The 18,572-nt window shown below is 42.2% G+C and overlaps 1 protein-coding gene across 3 annotated transcripts in view; it reads right to left on the reverse strand.

Annotated features, from left to right (window-relative positions):
- The window catches only part of ARFGEF2 (ADP ribosylation factor guanine nucleotide exchange factor 2), a 116,706-nt gene that overhangs the window by 41,295 nt on the left and 56,839 nt on the right, over nucleotides 1–18,572 (reverse strand). For all 3 annotated transcript variants that reach the window (XM_055265516.2, XM_055265515.2, XM_063633308.1), the window contains 9 exons: nucleotides 11,200–11,311; nucleotides 10,454–10,659; nucleotides 7,700–7,784; nucleotides 7,423–7,594; nucleotides 6,649–6,800; nucleotides 6,401–6,529; nucleotides 4,884–5,042; nucleotides 1,512–1,659; nucleotides 241–340 (listed from right to left, as the gene is read on the reverse strand). In XM_055265516.2, coding sequence (XP_055121491.1) covers nucleotides 241–340; nucleotides 1,512–1,659; nucleotides 4,884–5,042; nucleotides 6,401–6,529; nucleotides 6,649–6,800; nucleotides 7,423–7,594; nucleotides 7,700–7,784; nucleotides 10,454–10,659; nucleotides 11,200–11,311 — 1,263 coding nt within the window. The remainder of the gene's footprint in view (nucleotides 1–240; nucleotides 341–1,511; nucleotides 1,660–4,883; nucleotides 5,043–6,400; nucleotides 6,530–6,648; nucleotides 6,801–7,422; nucleotides 7,595–7,699; nucleotides 7,785–10,453; nucleotides 10,660–11,199; nucleotides 11,312–18,572) is intronic.

Raw genomic sequence — 18,572 nt, forward strand, 5'->3', positions numbered from 1 at the left:
CAAGGTAATTTAAAACATCAACATAAGCAAAAAACTCTTATTTTTGACATAATTTGTCACAATGTTAAAGTTATACCTTTTCCAAAAGGTCAAAATGCAAATAAATGCGACGCTTAAGCAATTTGTAGCTAACAACACTTGTATCAGTTAAACAAATTAGGAATCATTCATGTCCAGTAACTACAGAGAGGCCACCAAACCACTGGGTAGTTCAGGGTCACTGAAGAATAAAATCATTACCTGTCCACAGCTACAACCACACTCTGCGAGCTGGTCTCACCAACCGATTCTTGGAAGCTGGCCATCTGTCTTTTATCCACTCCGCCACTCACCAAATTACCTGAAACACAATGCACAAAATCAGCAGTACTTCAAAAACAGTCAAGTATTTAGAACAAAGCATCCTGTTATGTCAACATGCAGGGACAGGGGACATAAATGGGAATGATTCTGCAAGTTCAAAAAAGAAACAAAAACCCACTGATGATAAAATTAAAGTTACGTTTTGGCATTGGGCATTTAAAATATATCCTTAGTATAAGCTTTCTTGTTTGTACCAACCATCTACCTTTCTCTATAATCTTTTACATTTTTATAGTATTAAAGGCCTATATTTAGGAAAACAAATTTGAATCAACTGGTATTAATCCAGAGCTCCTAGAACATATAATGGCCCACACCTGCTGAATGCTTGGTGTGCTTCACAGAATTTCATTCCACTCATCCTCACGAGTACCCTGAGAAGTGGGTGCTATTACAATTCCCTATTTTTCCAGAGTCCATACTTTTAACCATGACACTGTACTATTCCACTCACTAAATGGGACCTAGAAGCCTACACTCTGTAGTTGGATGGCTTGGGGCTTGAATCCTACCTCTGCCACTCCTTTGCAGTATGACGTTGCTCATATCTTTTCACTCCGTGCCTCAGTTTTCTCAATTACAAAATGGGGAATATAACAGTCCTTGTTCTCATTGGATTGTTATGAGCATTAAATGAGTTAAAATATATAAACTGAGTGCTCAGAATGTGACTTGGAACATCTGTTTGCCCTATTTACTATTATTACTATGTTACATCAATCAGAAGAGTTTCTCAATGCAATGTATAGCCAGAAAAATAATTCTACTTGCATAAGAATACTGTTTAATAAAAGCCCCCCAATAAAGATGGAAGAAATGTTGAATCTGGAGACACAAATACACACCCCTCTAATGTCAGGCACTAGAGATCTGGACATTTTAAAGCAAATGGTTTTTCTCCCCAATATAGTTATAGGTATAGAAAGAAAAGTAATGCACCCTACTGACTTTGGTAAAATAGACATTTTACTCAACAGTTTAATCACAATTAAGAGCGCGAAGCAGCACATCCACTTGCATTCATGAACACTGTCAGATGGCACAAAAGGAAGAGACGGTTTACAGGACAGTCCTGACGAGACAAGAAGGGTTTCATCCCCGTTAGCTTGCAAATCCGTGACTGTCAGCTGTGGGGCCTGGTGTCTTACCGAGGCCAAGGCCCATGAACTCTTCCCCTGCCAATGTGTGGCCCTTCAGGCTCCCTTCTCTTTCACGCCCAGATCCAGACAGGTAGCGCGTCTTCACACCGGTTCCTATCAGCTGAGCGAGCTCCAGCTGGCTGATGCATTTCAAGATCTAAGAGAAAGAAGGCATGAAGAAATGAGTTCCTACCTTACAGCTAGAAAAAGGGCACTGTAATCTTAAGTTAGTCATTAAAAAAAAGTTGGTTCAATGGAGTTATGCCATATAGATGTTTATGCAAATTTAGTAAGCTTTCAATAAAGAGAGAAAAAGCATTTGACTGGGGCAGGGGATTCCTCCCACCATGTCATTTAATAGGCACATCATTTAGTCACCCCCACCTCCTTTTTCCACTCTCCTCATGAGACGACAAGACACCAGCCTCATTGGCCTCAGTGTTGCTCCTTTAACTTGTCGTCTCTTGTCCCATCCCAGGGCCTTTGCACTCACTGTTCCTTATGCCTGGAATGTTGTCTCCCCATGGCTCACTCCTTCAATTCCCAGCTCAGACATGTGTGTCCCTCTCAGACAGATCTTTCTTGTGAGATCGTACCTTCCCATTACCATGCGCTGCTCATACTTTTTTTTCCTTAGTGCTTACCACTTTTTGGCATTATACCATATATTTATTTGTTTGTTTCCTGCCTTAGGTGCCAAGAGGGCATTAATTCTGTCTTGTTCACTGCTGAACACTTAAGTCCCTGGCACTTAAAATTGCTGGCAATCGTTAATTGGTTTAACTGAAGGAATGAGAATATGCTCTACAGCAGGCATGCAGTGGGAGATGAGGCTGGATCTCCTGGTCCTGAGGGGTGCCTCTGGTGCTTGATATGCAGATCTGATCTGCACACGGGCCCTCTCCTACCTGAAGCTCAGCTGTAGAAACAGAAACTGGTCCCAACTTCTGTCAGAGGAAACACTGGCTACATGAAACTTTACCGAGGAATGGCACATAGACCTCCAGGGAAACCCTAAGGAATTTTCATGGGAACTTCTGACTGAACTTCAGTGTTGCTTTTTACGCTGACCTTACAATTCAGTCCCAGAGTCCAGGACTCCACTATACCACTGGGCACTGCCGAGTATCTTTACTTATAAATTGCTTTCTTCTTGACTGAGAAATAGACTTAATTCCACCAAAGAGAATCATCCCCTGATTTCTTCACACACTATTAAATTATTAGTAGTAAGCTAGTAATGCCCTCCCTTTTGCAGAAGCTGGGGACAGCTGGAATCTCAAGTATGTCACCAACACTGAAAGGTCAAGGGCTTATTAGTTCCAAGCTGATTTCTCAGGGCTTCTGACAACCACAGAAGTAGCTAATTAATTTTTAACATTTCTAGATTCTGTCATATACTTGGCAGGCAGCAGGAACCTCATATTGATAATACCTCCCAGGCTAAAAATATGTTTTAGAAGAAAAAGCCACTATTCATTGATTCTCTAGGTATTATGGCTCCTTAGAAGGCAGGAAATGATTTAAAAACAATTCAAAATATATTTTTTTTAATTTTAGAGACAAGGTCTTGCTCTGTTGCCCAGGCTGAAGTGCAGTGGTGCAATCAAGGCTCACTAAAGCCTTGAACTCCTGGGCTCAAGCAATCCTGCTACCTCAGCCTCCTGAGTAGCTGGGACTACAGGCATGTACCACCACGCCTAGCTAATTAAAAAAAAAAATTATTTTTTTTAAGATATGGGGTCTTGCTATGTTGCCCAGGCTGGTCTGGAACTCCTGGCCTCAAGCAATCCTCCTGCCTCAACCTCCAAAAGTGCTGGGATTACAGGTGTGAGCCACTGTACCCAGCCATAACTCAGTTATTTCTAACATGGACTACTCAGAGTTGTGACAGAGAGAGGAAAGGCTGGTGAAGAGGAGCAAAGCCATACGCCATGGAGATGACAGCAGGTAACACTATTGAGTTCTTACTACTTGCCAAATACAGCCCCAAGCCCTCTTCATTCTCATAACCACCCTGTGAAGACTGTAGAGATGAAGAAGGTGGGACTCGGTGACTAAGTAACCTGTCTGTGCCATCCAGGCAGGAAGAGGTGGAGCCCCAAATCGGACCCCAGTTGCCAGGCTCTAGAGCCTTTACTCTGAATCTGAGCCATGTGGTCCACATGGGGAAGAAGGATGACAGCAATTTTCTTTCTGTCAAACTGTCCTTTACATTCTCCACAGCCTCATCTCTATTCTTTCACAGTTTTCTCTCTAAACAAAAAAGTAACACATGTAGATGGTAGAAAAAATTAGAAATTAAGAAAAAAAAGAACAAAACAGTTTCCATAATTCTATTTCTCAGAGAGAATGTTAATGCTTTGGTCTCCTTTCAAACTCCATTCTCTGTGTATTTTGCCACAAGAGACAATGCCTCACAATGTCTTATAACAACTTGTAATTTTACTGTGACCATTTTCCCACAATAGTCTTTAAAATCATCTTTTATCTTCTTTTCTGAAATCTCTTAATTCACAGGTAACCCTCCTCCCTTATTTTTCTTGCAATTTTCTTGCTGAAAAACCTGGTCATCTGCTCTGCAGGTCTGTCACACCTAGAATTTCCAAGCTGCACCCTCATATCTCACATGCTTCTCTGTCCACTGTATTTCCTGTAAACTGGCAATATAGGCTTGAATTGATTCAGATTTGAGTTGGGGCTAGAACATTTCTTAGGTAGCATTGTGTACTTCCATCAGAGAGCACATACTATCTGTTTTTTCCACAACATTATTTTAAATGGCCACATAACATTCTAAAAAATGCTGTACTATACTTTTTTAAAAAAGTAGCAATCTCTTATATTGTTAGGACATCTAGCTCTTTTTAACCCAACCTTTTCCCTAGAACAACTAAAACTGCAACAAATATCCTTTTAAATCCATTGTTGTACACATAAGTAACTATATCCTTCGGTGAGAATCTTAGAATACTGTTTTAAAAACATGTGAATTCACTGGCACTCTCCCTCACAGCTCATTGTGACTATCAACCATTTCTAATCAGGCTCCTGGCTTTGTCTTAAAATTACACATTGATCATAGGAACTCCCAAGAGGACTAAAAAAAAAAATGGCACTAATATGGAAAGAAAGTTGCAACAACAGAAGTACACTTCATGGGGGACACTGGCTGCTGGGTGCAAGGGTGCTCACTGTGAGCTGGTGCACCTGAACTCGCCCCCACCTTTCACAGCCCCAGAGAGGGTGACTTCCAGATACATGAGGTACAGTGAGGCTTGACTTCAAGAAAAACGGAACTGACCAAATGAGATCAACAATGAATAAAAGGAAGCCAGGAGTCATCCTAACTGAGAAAAGGCAATTCAAAGAGACATGTACCTCATGCCAGGAGTTCCCAAGGTAGTTGCCATCAGTGTGAGCCACTGTGATAAGTGTCTTAATGGTGTCGATGTTTTTCTGCTTCATTTCTGTGATGCTGGAGCTGGCTGTGAGCAGGGAGAAGCGAGCAAGAGCCTGAACATAGGCATCTCGTTCCAGCTGTAACAGAAGCCCAAGAGAGAACACTGTGACTCCAACCTTAGTGTGGCCATTCTCAAATCTGCAGGGCTGGCACACTGGGCTTCTCTGATACCTTTTGTATGCACATTGACTGACTTTCTGCACATTAGCACAACAGTTATTCCGTGCTAATGCCCTCTTGGTTTTGGAACATCTTGCAAAGGCTATCTATGCACTGCCACGTTTGAGAAGCAGCTCTCTCCTTTCCGACTTCAGTCAAACTCACCTGTCCCATGTTCCACTATGTCTGTTGAATACTAAGACTGTCACATAAATTGACATCTCAACAATTCTGCCAGGCAGGTCTGTTTTCTCAAGTTTACAAATGAGGAAATGAATTGGTGTCTTGGAGAGACGTTAGCTGAGCCAATGTCACATGGCTGGAGAGGTGGCAGAGTGGGGTTTTGAAACCTAGATGGTCTAACTTCAAAGCTTGTGGTCTTGGTATAAAAGAAAATGTCTAACTGTAAAATGAATGGGAACAGAAGATTGACTTTTTAAAAATAAACGGGGGTGCAACTTCTGACTTACAAAGTGATGCATGGGATTGCCAACCTCCTAATTTCGTAACAGTTTCAGAATTACATTTCATTTATTTGCTTGAACTTTTCAAGTTTCAAAGGTTTACAGACATATTCATATTGCACTGAACTACTTGTTTCTCCAGGGAAGAGTTGGAAATATGGGAAATTATAATAAAAACTGATGTTAAAAAGAAAATAGTATTTTTAAGCACAAAAGCAGGCAAGTTAGGCAGATGAACAGGAAGTCTGCTTTGTCAAATCCAGTCAAGTAGCTTGGACCCTACCTATTATTATTATTATTTTTTTTTTCTTTGAGATGGAGTTTCATTCTTGTCGTCCAGGCTGGAGTGCAATGGCGCGATCTCAGCTCACCACAACCTCCACCTCCTGTGTTCAAGCCAGTCTCCTGCCTCAGCCTCCCGAGTAGCTGGGATTACAGGCATGTACCACCACACCCGGCTAATTTTATATTTTTAGTAGAGATGAGGTTTCTCCATGTTGGTCAGGCTGGTCTCGAACTCCCGACTTCAGGTGATCTGCCTGCCTCGGCCTCCCAAAGTGCTAGGATTACAGGCCTCACGTGAGCCACTGTGCCCAGCCTACCCATTCTTAAAGACAGTTTTAATCCGTATATCCATTTTTGCCCCTAATGAGCTGTCATCACAAAGCTATGGATTTCTTGTCAGTAGGCATAAGTAAGTAGTTTGCTAAGACTCTTGATTAACTGAAAACTTCTGATAATTTCTAAGTTTTGCCAAATCTAAAAGAACACAACCCACCAGTATCTCTGGAGCATTGCTGACTTACACCTACCTGCATTCCAAAGATGCAGGCAATTCGGATTGCACATCGGATGCCTTCCAAACACAAGGAGGCCACTTCAGTGTCGTCACAGTTCTGGAGTCCGATGCTGTAGGCTGCCAATAGCGGCGTCCACACCAGCTATCAAGGAAGGAAGATTTCAGTAATATCCAGAGTTTTGGCGTGGAAAGAGTACTTCTCACTGGCCAGCTTCAGAATCAGGCTTAGCCACATGCTTGCTAAGTTCTCAGGATACTCACTTTGAACATTGGCCGGACGTGGTCCAGGTGAGTGGCACTCGTAAACGGGGCTTTGGCATGGCTCACAGCCTCCATCAGAGCTTTGGCTGTTTTAGCCATTTGCTCCATCTCTAAGTTGTACAGCAGCCGCCGCTGCTTTTCACTAGCTACATCTGTAAAGTAAGAGCATGATAGGTGTGGCTAGCAGCCACTGAGGGCTGGCTACATGCCATGCACTGTTTCAAAAGATGCACAATGATTAACTCCTAAATCCTCCCAACCATCTCGTGAGTCCGTTACAAATATTATTACTACCATTTTACAGATGGGAAAAATGAGGCAGAGGGGGTAAGTCACTGGCCCAGGGTCATACGACTACTAAGTAGAGGAGCTGGGACTTGATCTAAGGCAGTGTGGCTCTAGAGCCACACTCTAAATCACTATCCTTTGCTGCTTCTCAAACAGTGAAACTGACAGCTCCCCAGGGGCCATAACTAATAGAATTCTAATCAAGGTGGGCACAATCTGAATTAAAGCAAAGTTTTAAAGAACACTTTTTGGGAGTAATTTAGTTCTCAGATTACTAATTTTAAATTCCTTCTTGCTCCTCATCGGAAATCTAGCAAGACAGTGACATTATAAAAGTCCCAACATAATCACAATAATTAATTCAATCACATTTCCTATTCAGATATCTAGCTATGCACATTAAATTTATCACCAGAGTATTTAATCATGCATTCTGATACACTAAAAAATTAGAACTAAAAGAAATAATTTGCCATTAGACCTTACTCTGCTTAGTAGATTTGGTTGCAATCGTGAGCTCTTTTGTTTCTTTCATTGCAATTTTCTTGCCTTCTATCTCTTCATAGATGCTTGAGAGATACTCTTCTGGCAGATCTTTACTATCATTGATACCCCGATTCATTTTAATATACTGTTCTTTTGTCATTTTATTTTTTACCTGTAATTAAAAAAAAAAATTAAAAACCATTTAAAAAACATCCAATTGCCCAAGTAAAGCCACTTATTTAGCTACTACAACATGTAAATCATTAAAGTACTTTACCTGAGGACTGTGCAAGTCTGTAGTTAGCATAATAATTGAATATGCTAGGACATAAGCAGTGTCAGCACTAGCAAACAGAGTTTGCCTGGAGAAAAAAATGCGAGACATCAATATTCATGCTGATGAGGTTTGGAAGGTACAATGCTAACAGAGACAAACTTCACGAGAAAAGCAGCCGACTACTCCCCTTGATTCCAAATGAGGCAAGAGTTTTTAGGCTTTCATCATCACTGAACAAGACTTAGCAACCCAGAGTGTAGAAAAAGCTCATTAACAATCTGTATCAAATTTTAGCTTCTTTGGCAGGGCGTGGTGGCTCAGGCCTGTAATCCCAGCACTTTGGGAGGCCGAGGTGGGTGGATCATCTGAGGTCAGGAGTTCAAGACCAGCCTAGCCAACATGGTGAAACCCAGTCTCTACTAAAAATACAAAAATTAGCTGGGCATGGCAGCGGGTGCCCATAATCCCAGCTATTCGGGAGACTGAGGCAGGAGAATCGCCTGAACCCGGGAGGTGGAGGTTGCAGTGAGCTGAGATTGCACCACTGCACTCCAGCCTGGGTGAGAGAGTGAGACTGTCTCAAAAATAAATAAATAAATAAATAATAAAAATTGAGCCTTCTTTGAATAAAGCAACTTCAAGTAATTTTTTTAAAAAGACTCTAAGAAGCATCTGGGGCCAAGACTAGGGTGAAGCACGTGAGCACATCAGGAGACCTTACATTTGGTACTGACCCTGAGAGAGGGCATCTCACTACATTTCACACACTAAGCGCCTTGAGTGCCTTCCTCACTTTGTCCTGTTCCTGAGAACATCTATTTTATGCTATGTACTGTGCTAGACATGAGATATAAAGATGACTAAAATTGCTGTTTAGCTGTTATTTATAGTCTATATTATCCATTATAACATTTAACAGTAGAAATACCATGGAAAATGTTTATGTTGTTCTAAACAATATGTTGGTGAAGTCTGACTTTTTTGCCTTAGGCAAGAAGAGAAGGACAACATGTGGATGCACAGTCTCATACGATATGAGGCTGAAGCTAGAAACTGTTCTGTCCAAACTGTCCATAACAGGAACAGTAGAAATTCTGAAGAACACAACAAAGGTCTTTTAATATGCGATGAAACTGGGTCACATATTTACTGACTGAGCAAACAGACCATGGCTTCCAGGTCCACATAGGAGACACGTTTAAAGTAAACAGCATCTAATTATGCCTTCACAGAGAGTTCTAATGCCCACTTGGTTAAAATGATCATATGCTGCCTTTGCCAATCCTGCCACCTCCTGGGGACAGCCTGCCATATACTTGGAGGACTGGGAGCAATTAATATGAAAACAAAGTTGATTTGAGAGGCAAAACAGTTATTAAAATGTTTCAATCAGGTGTGGTAGCTCACATTTGTAAATCCCCCCACTTTGGGAGGCTGAGGCAGGGGGATCCCTTGAGGCTAGGACTGGGCAACACGGTGAAACTCTATCTCTGCAGAAATATTATACAAAAAATTAGCCAGGCACAGTGGCATGCACCTGTAGTTCCAGCAGTTCAGGAGGCTGAGGTGGGAGGACTGATTGAGCCCAGGAGATCCAGGCTGCAGTGATCTGTGATCTTGCAGCCTGGGCAAGACAGCAAGACCCTGTCTCAAAAAAAATAGTTTCTACTGAACAATTTCCACATCATGGTCACAGCATATTCAGACATATTTCTAATTTAATGTTCAGTGGAGAGAACACGAGTTTTCTTTTTTTTGAGACAGCATCTGCCTCTGTCATCCAGGCTGGTGTGCAGTGGTGTGGTCTCGGCTCACTGTAGCCTCTGCCTCCCAGGTTCAAGCAATTCTCCTGCCTCAGCCTCTGAGTACCTGGGATTACCCAGCTAATTTTTTTTGTATTTTTGGAAGAGATGGGGTTTCAGCATATTGGCCAGGCTGGTCTCGAACTCCTGACCCCAAATGATCTGCCTGTCCTGGCCTCCCAAAGTGCTGGGATTACAGGCAAGAGCCACTGCGTCCGGCCCGAACATGAGCTTCTGAGTTAGAGAAATCCATGTTCAACCCTGGCTCTGCTCCTTACTAGCTGATTAATTTTGGACAGGTTGCTCAATCTCTCAGATTCTCAATTTCCTCATCTGTAAAACAGGGATACTATTCCTGGGCTTGCCATTAATTAAATTAAATGCATGTAAAACCCATGGCATGGCCCACACACAGGAGGTATTTAATAATGGTTTGTTCCCCTTCCTATTTCCACTTCTTACAAAATCACGAACCGCCCATCAAAAAAGGTCCCCAGATAAAATCAAGTACTTTAGTGGTGTTTATTAGTTATGTAGCTATTTCTGTAACCTGCTCATCAGTATGTAATTGAAGAAAAACCAAAATCCTTGAGATCTACCCCATATATTAAATCAGGGGAACTGTTTTTTATTAAGGAAGAGGTGCCCAATTGTCTCCTCTCAACTTATGAAACTACTCTTTTATAGTTGTTAACAGCATGGGCTTTAGCTGTGTGATCTTGGGCAAGTTAACCTCTCTGGTCCTCAATCTTTTTGTCTGTAGAATAGGGACATAAATAGGTTGCTGTGAGGTCTTATGTGAAATAATCCCTTAGCAGTGCCTGGCACACAGTAAACAAAAGCTTCAGTTGCTTGGCACAGATATACAAAGATTAAACCCCAACCAAATTAGAATTAGCGTTCGGAGGCAGGCAAACAGATGATCTGAAAGGGACTCAAAATCGGCGCTCACCCTTGGTTGCATTCTATGTATCTTGCGGCAAACTTCTCCATTAATCGGTCAATCTTCTGGGCTTCCCCAGGTAGGCGGAAACCTTCTAGGAATGTCCGCAGGGCTGAGACAAATTCTTTTTCACAGAAGTCAAGTTGGTCCACGTAGGCATACATCACCTCCTTGTTGAACCTTGTGCTATCTCCCAGAAAATCGCCTACTTGGGTCTGAAACATACACACTCACTTATATCCAGAAATTGTCAAATACGAACCCTCAGCAAAAGCCAGCAGCCAAAGTGTGGAGTCAGAATAGCCTGGCCCTAACTGCCCAGAATAGGCTGGACTGCTAAAAAAGCAAGGGAACTCCCTGACCTGCCCATCCACCCACCCATTCCAGAAGCAGCCTGTCCTGCATGAATGAAGGAAGAGGAGGGGGCACAAGAGACTTAAAATGGAGAGAATGACGGGGCACACTACGGAGGTTAGTTGCAGACAGACAGCCAGAAGAACCGTTTCTAGCAGTCAAGGAACACTTCCAGCTCTGACTCTCTTCCAGCAAATATGCAGCCACCTGCTGTGAGGCTAGTTTATTCCCATCAAAGAGCTTTCTGCAACACTAGCCAACAAGATATGCAGGACTACTGTAACCAGTGGGTGGACAACAGACAATGTACTCAGGGCCAGCCAATCTCGAGGTTAAAACTGGTGAGGGCTCACAATCACCTGACAGAACTCACATGCAAGTGCTACACCCCCCCGCCTTACGGAATCCAGGCGCTCCTCCTGGTGCAGGAATTGGGCTATGTCTTCAACTGACGTCCCCAGCATGCCCTGCTCCTGAAGAAACTGGATCCCCCTCTTGGGTTTCTTGTTGAACCTGTTTCAAGCAGAGATGGGACACAAGTTGCTTATTTCAAAATCTGGAGGATAGCAAAAGCTGCTTTTGAGATAAATTATAATAGAATACTATGAACATGCCATCACATATAAGCTAGCAAGGTCATGTCTATCCTGGCAGCTTTACTAAATTCCGCCTTCAATTTCTGACCCAGCTGTACCTGGTCAGAGTCTGCTGATTGTCACCTCATATCCACTCTCCCCTTCTCCAACACTAACAGAACCCTACGTGTTTAGCTGGACACACTGCCATGTGGAATAAAAAGAACATTTCCCCGCCTCTGTTAAATAAAGGATGGCCATGTGATAAACTTCTAGCCAGTGAGATATGAGCAGAAGTGGTGTGGGTACTTCTAGGAAGGACCCTTAAACAAAGCTGACTCAGGTAGGAAGTCTGCTTTTTTTCTCTTTTTGTTCTTTCCCTCCTCTTCTCCAGAATGCTTGTGGGATGGCTGGTACTCCAGCAGTCATCTTATACCATGAGGCTACCCTCTCTGGCTAAGTATGGTGAAGCAGACAGATAAAAGGAGCCTGGATCTCTGATGTCCTTAAGGGCCACCATAGCAGCCTTAGACTGTCCGCTTTTGGATTTCCTTGAGAGAGAAATACATAGTTAAGCATGTTATTTTGTATTTATTTTTTTCTTTCTGTACTTTTTTTTTTTTTAAGAGACAGGGTCTCACTGTGTTGACCAGGCTGGTCTGGAACTCCAAGTGATCCTCTCACCTTAGCCTCCCAAAGTGCTGGGATAACAGGCATGAGCCACCAAGCCCAGCCCATTTTTTATTTCCTGTTAAAGGAAGGCAAAGCTAACCAATGTATAGACTCAACTTATTATTTACCAGGCCTGAGCTGGAGGGTGATATTCATGGGTAAGCACAAACTGGCAAGCGTCACAAAAGATACAAATAGGGGCAAGGGCAGAAATTAACTTGGGACCTGTTTAGACAGTGCAGTTGCTAAAGGCCTCTTTGAGGAAGAGATGTTTTACCAAGTCTGCGGGATGAAAAAGAGACAAGAGAATTTCAAGCAGAAGGCACCATGGTGAAAAGAGCTGGAGGTGTTCAAGGGACTGAAAATACATTGTGTGACTCAGAGGAATTGGCAGGAGATGAGATCAGCAAGGGAGGCCAGAGGCTGGGTCAGGCCATGGTGCACAACAGGAAACCTGGAATGATTTAGGCAGGAGAGTGATAAGACTTGATTTATGTTTTAAAAAGATTACTTCAGCTGCTGTGGGCAGAATACACTGGAGGGAGGTGGGGTGGCGACAGCAGAAATGAGAAGATTAAACATGTCAGTCAATAAGTGAGTACTGTAACTTCAACTCTTAAGTTGAACTTACTAAGTTAACTAATCATTTACAAGTTGGAATATATGATTGTGTATGTGTTGATGTGTGTAAAAGACTGGAAAGAAACACATCAAGATTTGCCAATGATTGTGATGATGGTGCTGTGGTTATATGGGAGAATGTCCTTTATTTTTCAAAGAGATTCGGTTAAGGTCTCATGATGGCTACCAATTACTTTCAAAATGGTCCAGAAAAATATATACATAAATAAAACAAGTAAGATTCCATCCCAAGATGGCCGAATAGGAACAGCTCCAGTCTGCAGCTCCCAGCGTGATCGACGCAGAAGACGGTGATTTCTGCATTTCCACCTGAGGTACCTGGTTCATCTCATTGGGACTGGTTGGACAGTGGGTGCAGCCCGCATAGGGTGAGCTGAAGCAGGGCGGGGCATCGCTTTACCCGGGAGGCGTAAGGGGTCGGAGGATTTCCCATTCCTAGCCAAGGGAAGCCATGACAGACTGCACCTGGAAAATCGGGACTCTCCCGCCCAAATACTGCGCTTCTCCAGTGGTCTTAGCAAATGGCACACCAGGAGATTATATCCTGTGCCTGGCTCGGCAGGTCCCACGCCCACGGAGCCTTGCTCACTGCTGGCTCAGCAGTCTGAGATCGACCTGTGAGGCAGCAGCCTGGCAGGGTGAGGGGTGTCTGCCATTGCTGAGGCTTAAGTAGGTAAACAAAGCGCCGGAGAAGCTCAAACTGGGCGGAGCCCACCACAGCTCTGCAAGGGCTGCTGCCTCTATAGACCCTACCTCTGGGGGCAGGGCATAGCTGAACAAAAGGCAGCAGAAACTTCTGCAGACTTAAACGTCCCTGTCTGACAGCTCTGAAGAGAGCAGTGGTTCTCCCAGCACAGTGCTTGAGCTCTGAGAACAGCCTGCCTCTTCAAGTGGGACCCTGACCCCCATGTAGCCTAACTGGGACACACCTCCCAGAAAGGGCTGACTGACACCTCATACAGGCGGGTGCCCCTCTGGGACGAAGCTTCCAGAGGAAGGATCAGGCAGCAATATTTGCTGTTCTGCAATATTTGCTGTTCTGCAATATTTGCTGTTCTGCAGCCTCTGCTGGTGATACCCAGGCAAACAGGGTCTGGAGTGGACCTCCAGCAAACTCCCACAGACCTGCAGCTGAGGGACCTGACTGTTAGAAGGAAAACTAACATACAGAAAGGAATAGCGTCAACATCAACAAATAAAATGACATCCACACCAAAACCCCATCTGTAGGTCACCAGCATCAAAGATCAAAGACAGATAAAACCACAAAAATGGGGAGAAACTAGAGCAGAAAAGCTGAAAATTCTAAAAATCAGAGCGCCTCTTTTCCTCCAAAGGATTGCAGCTCCTCCCCAGCAACAGAACAAAGCTGGATGGAAATGACTTGGACGAGCTGACCGAAGTAGGCTTCAGAAAGTCGGTAATAACAAACTTCTTCAAGCTAAAGGAGGATGTTCAAACCCATGGCAAGGAAGCTAAGAACCTTGAAAAAAGATTAGACGAATGGCTAACTAGAATAAACAGTGTAGAGAAGACCTTAAATGACCTGGTGGAGCTGAAAACTATGGCATGAGAACTACATGATGCATGCACAAGCTTCAATAGCCGATTTGATCAAGTGGAAGAAAGGGTATCAGTGACTGAAGATCAAATTAATGAAATAAAGTGAGAAGAGAAGTTTATAGAAAAAAGAATAAAAAGAAACGAACAAAGTCTCCAAGAAATATGGGACTATGTGAAAAGACCAGATCTACGTTTGACTGGTGTACCTGAAAGTGACAGGGAGAATGGAACCAAGTTGAAAAACACTCTTCAGGATATTATCCAGGAGAACTTCCCCAACCTAGCAAGGCAGGCCAACTTTCAAATTCAGGAAATACAGAGAACACCACAAAGATACTCCTAGAGAAAAGCAACCCCAAGACATATAATTGTCAGATTCACCAAGGTTGAAATGAAGGAAAAAATGTTAAGGGCAGCCAGAGAGAAAGGTCAGGTTACCCACTATGGGAAGCCCATCAGACTAATAGCGGATCTCTCAGCAGAAACTCTACAAGCAGAAGAGAGTGAGGGCCAATATTCAACATTCTTAAAGAAAAGAACTTTCAACCCAGAATTTCATATCCAGCCAAACTAAGCTTCATAAGGGAAGGAGAAATAAGATCCTTTACAGACAAGCAAATGCTGGGAGATTTTGTCACCACCAGGCCTGCCTTACAAGAGCTCCTGAAGGAAGCACTAAACATAGAAAGGAACAACTGGTACAAGCCACTGCAAAACCATGCCAAATTGTAAAGACCATCGATGCTAGGAAGAAACTGCATCAACTAACAGGCAAAATAACCAGCTAACATCATAATGACAGGATCAAATTCACACATAACAATATTAACCTTAAATGTAATGGGGCTAAATGCCCCAATTAAAAGACACAGACTGACAAATTGGATAAAGAGTCAAGACCTCAGTGTGCTATATTCAGGAGACCCATCTCACGTGCAGAGACACACATAGGCTCAAAATATAGGGATGAAGGAAGATCTACCAAGCAAATGGAAAGCGAAAAAAAGCAGAGGTTGCAATCCTAGTCTCTGATAAAACAGACTTTAAACCAACAAAGATCAAAAGAGACAAAGAAGGCCATTACATAATGGTAAAGGGATCAATTCAACAAGAAGAGATAACTATCCTAAATATATATGCACCCAATACAGGAGCACCTAGATTCATAAAGCAAGTCCTTAGAGACCTACAAAGAGACTTAGACTCCCACACAATAATAATGGGAGACTTTAATACCCCACTGTCAATATTAGACAGATGAACAAGACAGAAGGTTAACAAGGATATCCACAACTTGAACTCAGCTCTGCACCAAGTGGACCTAATAGACATCTACAGAACTCTCCACCCCAAATCAACAGAATATACATTCTTCTCAGCACCACATCGCACTTATTCCAAAACTGACCACATAGTTGGAAGTAAAGCACTCCTCAGCAAATGCAAAAGAACAGAAATCACAACAAGCTGTCTCTCAGACCACAGTGCAATCAAATTAGAACTCAGGATTAAGAAACTCACTCAAAACCGCACAACTACATGGAAACTGAACAACCTGCTCCTGAATGACTACTGGGTACATAACGAAATTAAGGCAGAAATAAAGATGTTCTTTGAAACCAACAAGAACAAAGACACAACGTACCAGAGTCTCTGGGACACATTTAAAGCAGTGTGTAGAGGGAAATTTATAGCACTAAATGCCCACAAGAGAAAGCAGAAAGATCTAAAATTGACACACTAACATCACAATTAAAAGAACTAGAGAAGCAAGAACAAACAAATTCAAAAGCTAACAGAAGGCAAGAAATAACTAAGATCAGAGCAGAACTGAAGGAGATAGAGACACAAAAAACCCTTCAAAAAAAATCAATGAATCCAGGAGCTGTTTTTTTAAAAAAGATCAATAAAATTGATAGACTGCTAGCAAGACTAATAAAGAAGAAAATAAAGAGAGAAGAATCAAATAGACACAATAAAAAATTATAAAGGGGATATCACCACCGATCCTACAAAAATACAAACTACCATCAGAAAATACTATAAACACCTCTATGCAAATAAACTAGAAAATCTAGAAGCAATAGATAAATTCCTGGACACATACACCCTCCCGAGACTAAACCAGGAAGAAGTTGAATCCCTGAATAGACCAATAACAGGCTCTGAAATTGAGGCAATAATTAATAGCCTACGAACCAAAAAAAGTCCAGGACCAGATGGATTCAAAGCTGAATCCTATCAGAGGTACAAAGAGGAGCTGATACCATTCCTTCTGAAACTATTCCAATCAATAGAAAAAGACGGAATCCTCCCTAACTCATTTTATGAGGCCAGCATCATCCTGATACCAAAGCCTGGCAGAGACACAATAAAAAAAGAGAATTTTAGACGAATATCCCTGAACATCAATGAGAAAATCCTCAATAAAATACTGGCAAACCGAATCCAGCAGCACATCAAAAAGCTTATCCACCACAATCAAGTCGGCTTCATTCCTAGGATGCAAGACTGGTTCAACATACGCAAATCAATAAACGTAATCCATCACATAAACAGAATCAATGACAAAAACCACATGATTATCTCAGTAGATGCAGAAAAGGCCTTCAACAAAATTCAACAGCCCTTCATGCTAAAACCCTCAATAAACTAGGTACTGACGGAGCGTATCTCAAAATAATAAGAGCTATTTATGACAAACCCACAGCCAATTGTCATACTGAATGGGCAAAAACTGGAAGCACTCCCTTTGAAAACTGGCACAAGACAGGGATGCTGTCTCTCACCACTCCCATTCAACATAGTGTTGGAAGTTCTGGCCAGGGCAATCAGGCAAGAGAAAGAAATAAAGGGTATTCAATCAGGAAAAGAGGAAGTCAAATTGTCCCTGTTTGCAGATGACATGATTGTATGTTTAGAAAACCCCATCGTCTCAGCCCAAAATCTCCTTAAGCTGATAAGCAACTTCAGCAAAGTCGCAGGATATAAAATCAATGTGCAAAAATCACAAGCATTCCTTTACACCAATAAGAGACAAACTGAGAGCCAAATCATGAGTGAACTCTCATTCACAATTGCTACAAAGAGAATAAAATACCTAGGAATCCAACTTACAAGGGATGTGAAGGACCTCTTCTTCAAGGAGAACTATAAACCACTGTTCAACGAAATAAAAGAGGACACAAACAAATGGAAGAACATTCCATGCTCATGGATAGGAAGAATCAATATCATGAAAATGGCCATACTGCCCAAGGTAATTTATAGATTCAATGCCATCCCCATCAAGCTACCAATGACTTTCTTCACAGAGTTGGAAAAAACTACTTTAAAGTTCACATGGAACCGAAAAAGAGCCCACATTGCCAAGACAATCCTAAGCAAAAAGAACAAATCTGGAGGCATCACACTACCTGACTTCAAACTATACTACAAGGCTACAGTAACCAAAACAGCATGGTACTGGTACCAAAACAGAGAGACAGACCAATGGAACAGCACAGAGGCCTCAGAAATAACACCACACATCTACAACCATCTGATCTTTGACAAACCTGACAAAAACAAGAAATGGGGAAAGGATTTCCTATTTAATAAATGGTGCTGGGAAAACTGGCTAGCCATATTTAGAAAGCTGAAACTGGATCCCTTCCTTATACCTTAGACAAAAATTAATTCAAGATGGATTAAAGACTTAAATGTTAGACCTAAAACCATAAAAACCCTAGAAGAAAACCTAGGCAATATCATTCAGGACATAGGCATGGGCAAGGACTTCATGACTAAAACACCAAAAGCAATGGCAGCAAAAGCCAGAATTGACAAATGGGATCTAATTAAACTAAAGAGCTTCTGCACAGCAAAAGAAACTACCATCAGAGTGAACAGGCAACCTACAGAATGGGAGAACATTTTTGCAATCTACCCATCTGACAAAGGGCTAATATCCAGAATCTACAAAGAACTTAAACAAATTTACAAGAAAAAAACAAGCAACCCCATCAAAAAGTGGGCAAAGGATATAAACAGACACTTCTCAAAAGAAGACACTTACGTAGCCAATGGACATGAAAAAATGCTCATCATCACTGGTTGTAAGAGAAATGCAAATCCAAACCACAATGAGATACCATCTCACACCAGTTAGAATGGCGATCATTAAAAAGTCAGGAAACAACAGATGCTGGAGAGGATGTGGAGAAATAGGAACGCTTTTACACTGTTGGTGGGAATGTAAACTAGTCCAACCATTGTGGAAGACAGTGTGGTGATTCCTTAAGGATCTAGAACTAGAAATAGCATTTGACACAGCGATCCTA

The sequence above is a fragment of the Symphalangus syndactylus genome, chromosome 24, assembly GCF_028878055.3.
Source record: "Symphalangus syndactylus isolate Jambi chromosome 24, NHGRI_mSymSyn1-v2.1_pri, whole genome shotgun sequence".
NCBI lineage: Eukaryota > Metazoa > Chordata > Mammalia > Primates > Hylobatidae > Symphalangus > Symphalangus syndactylus.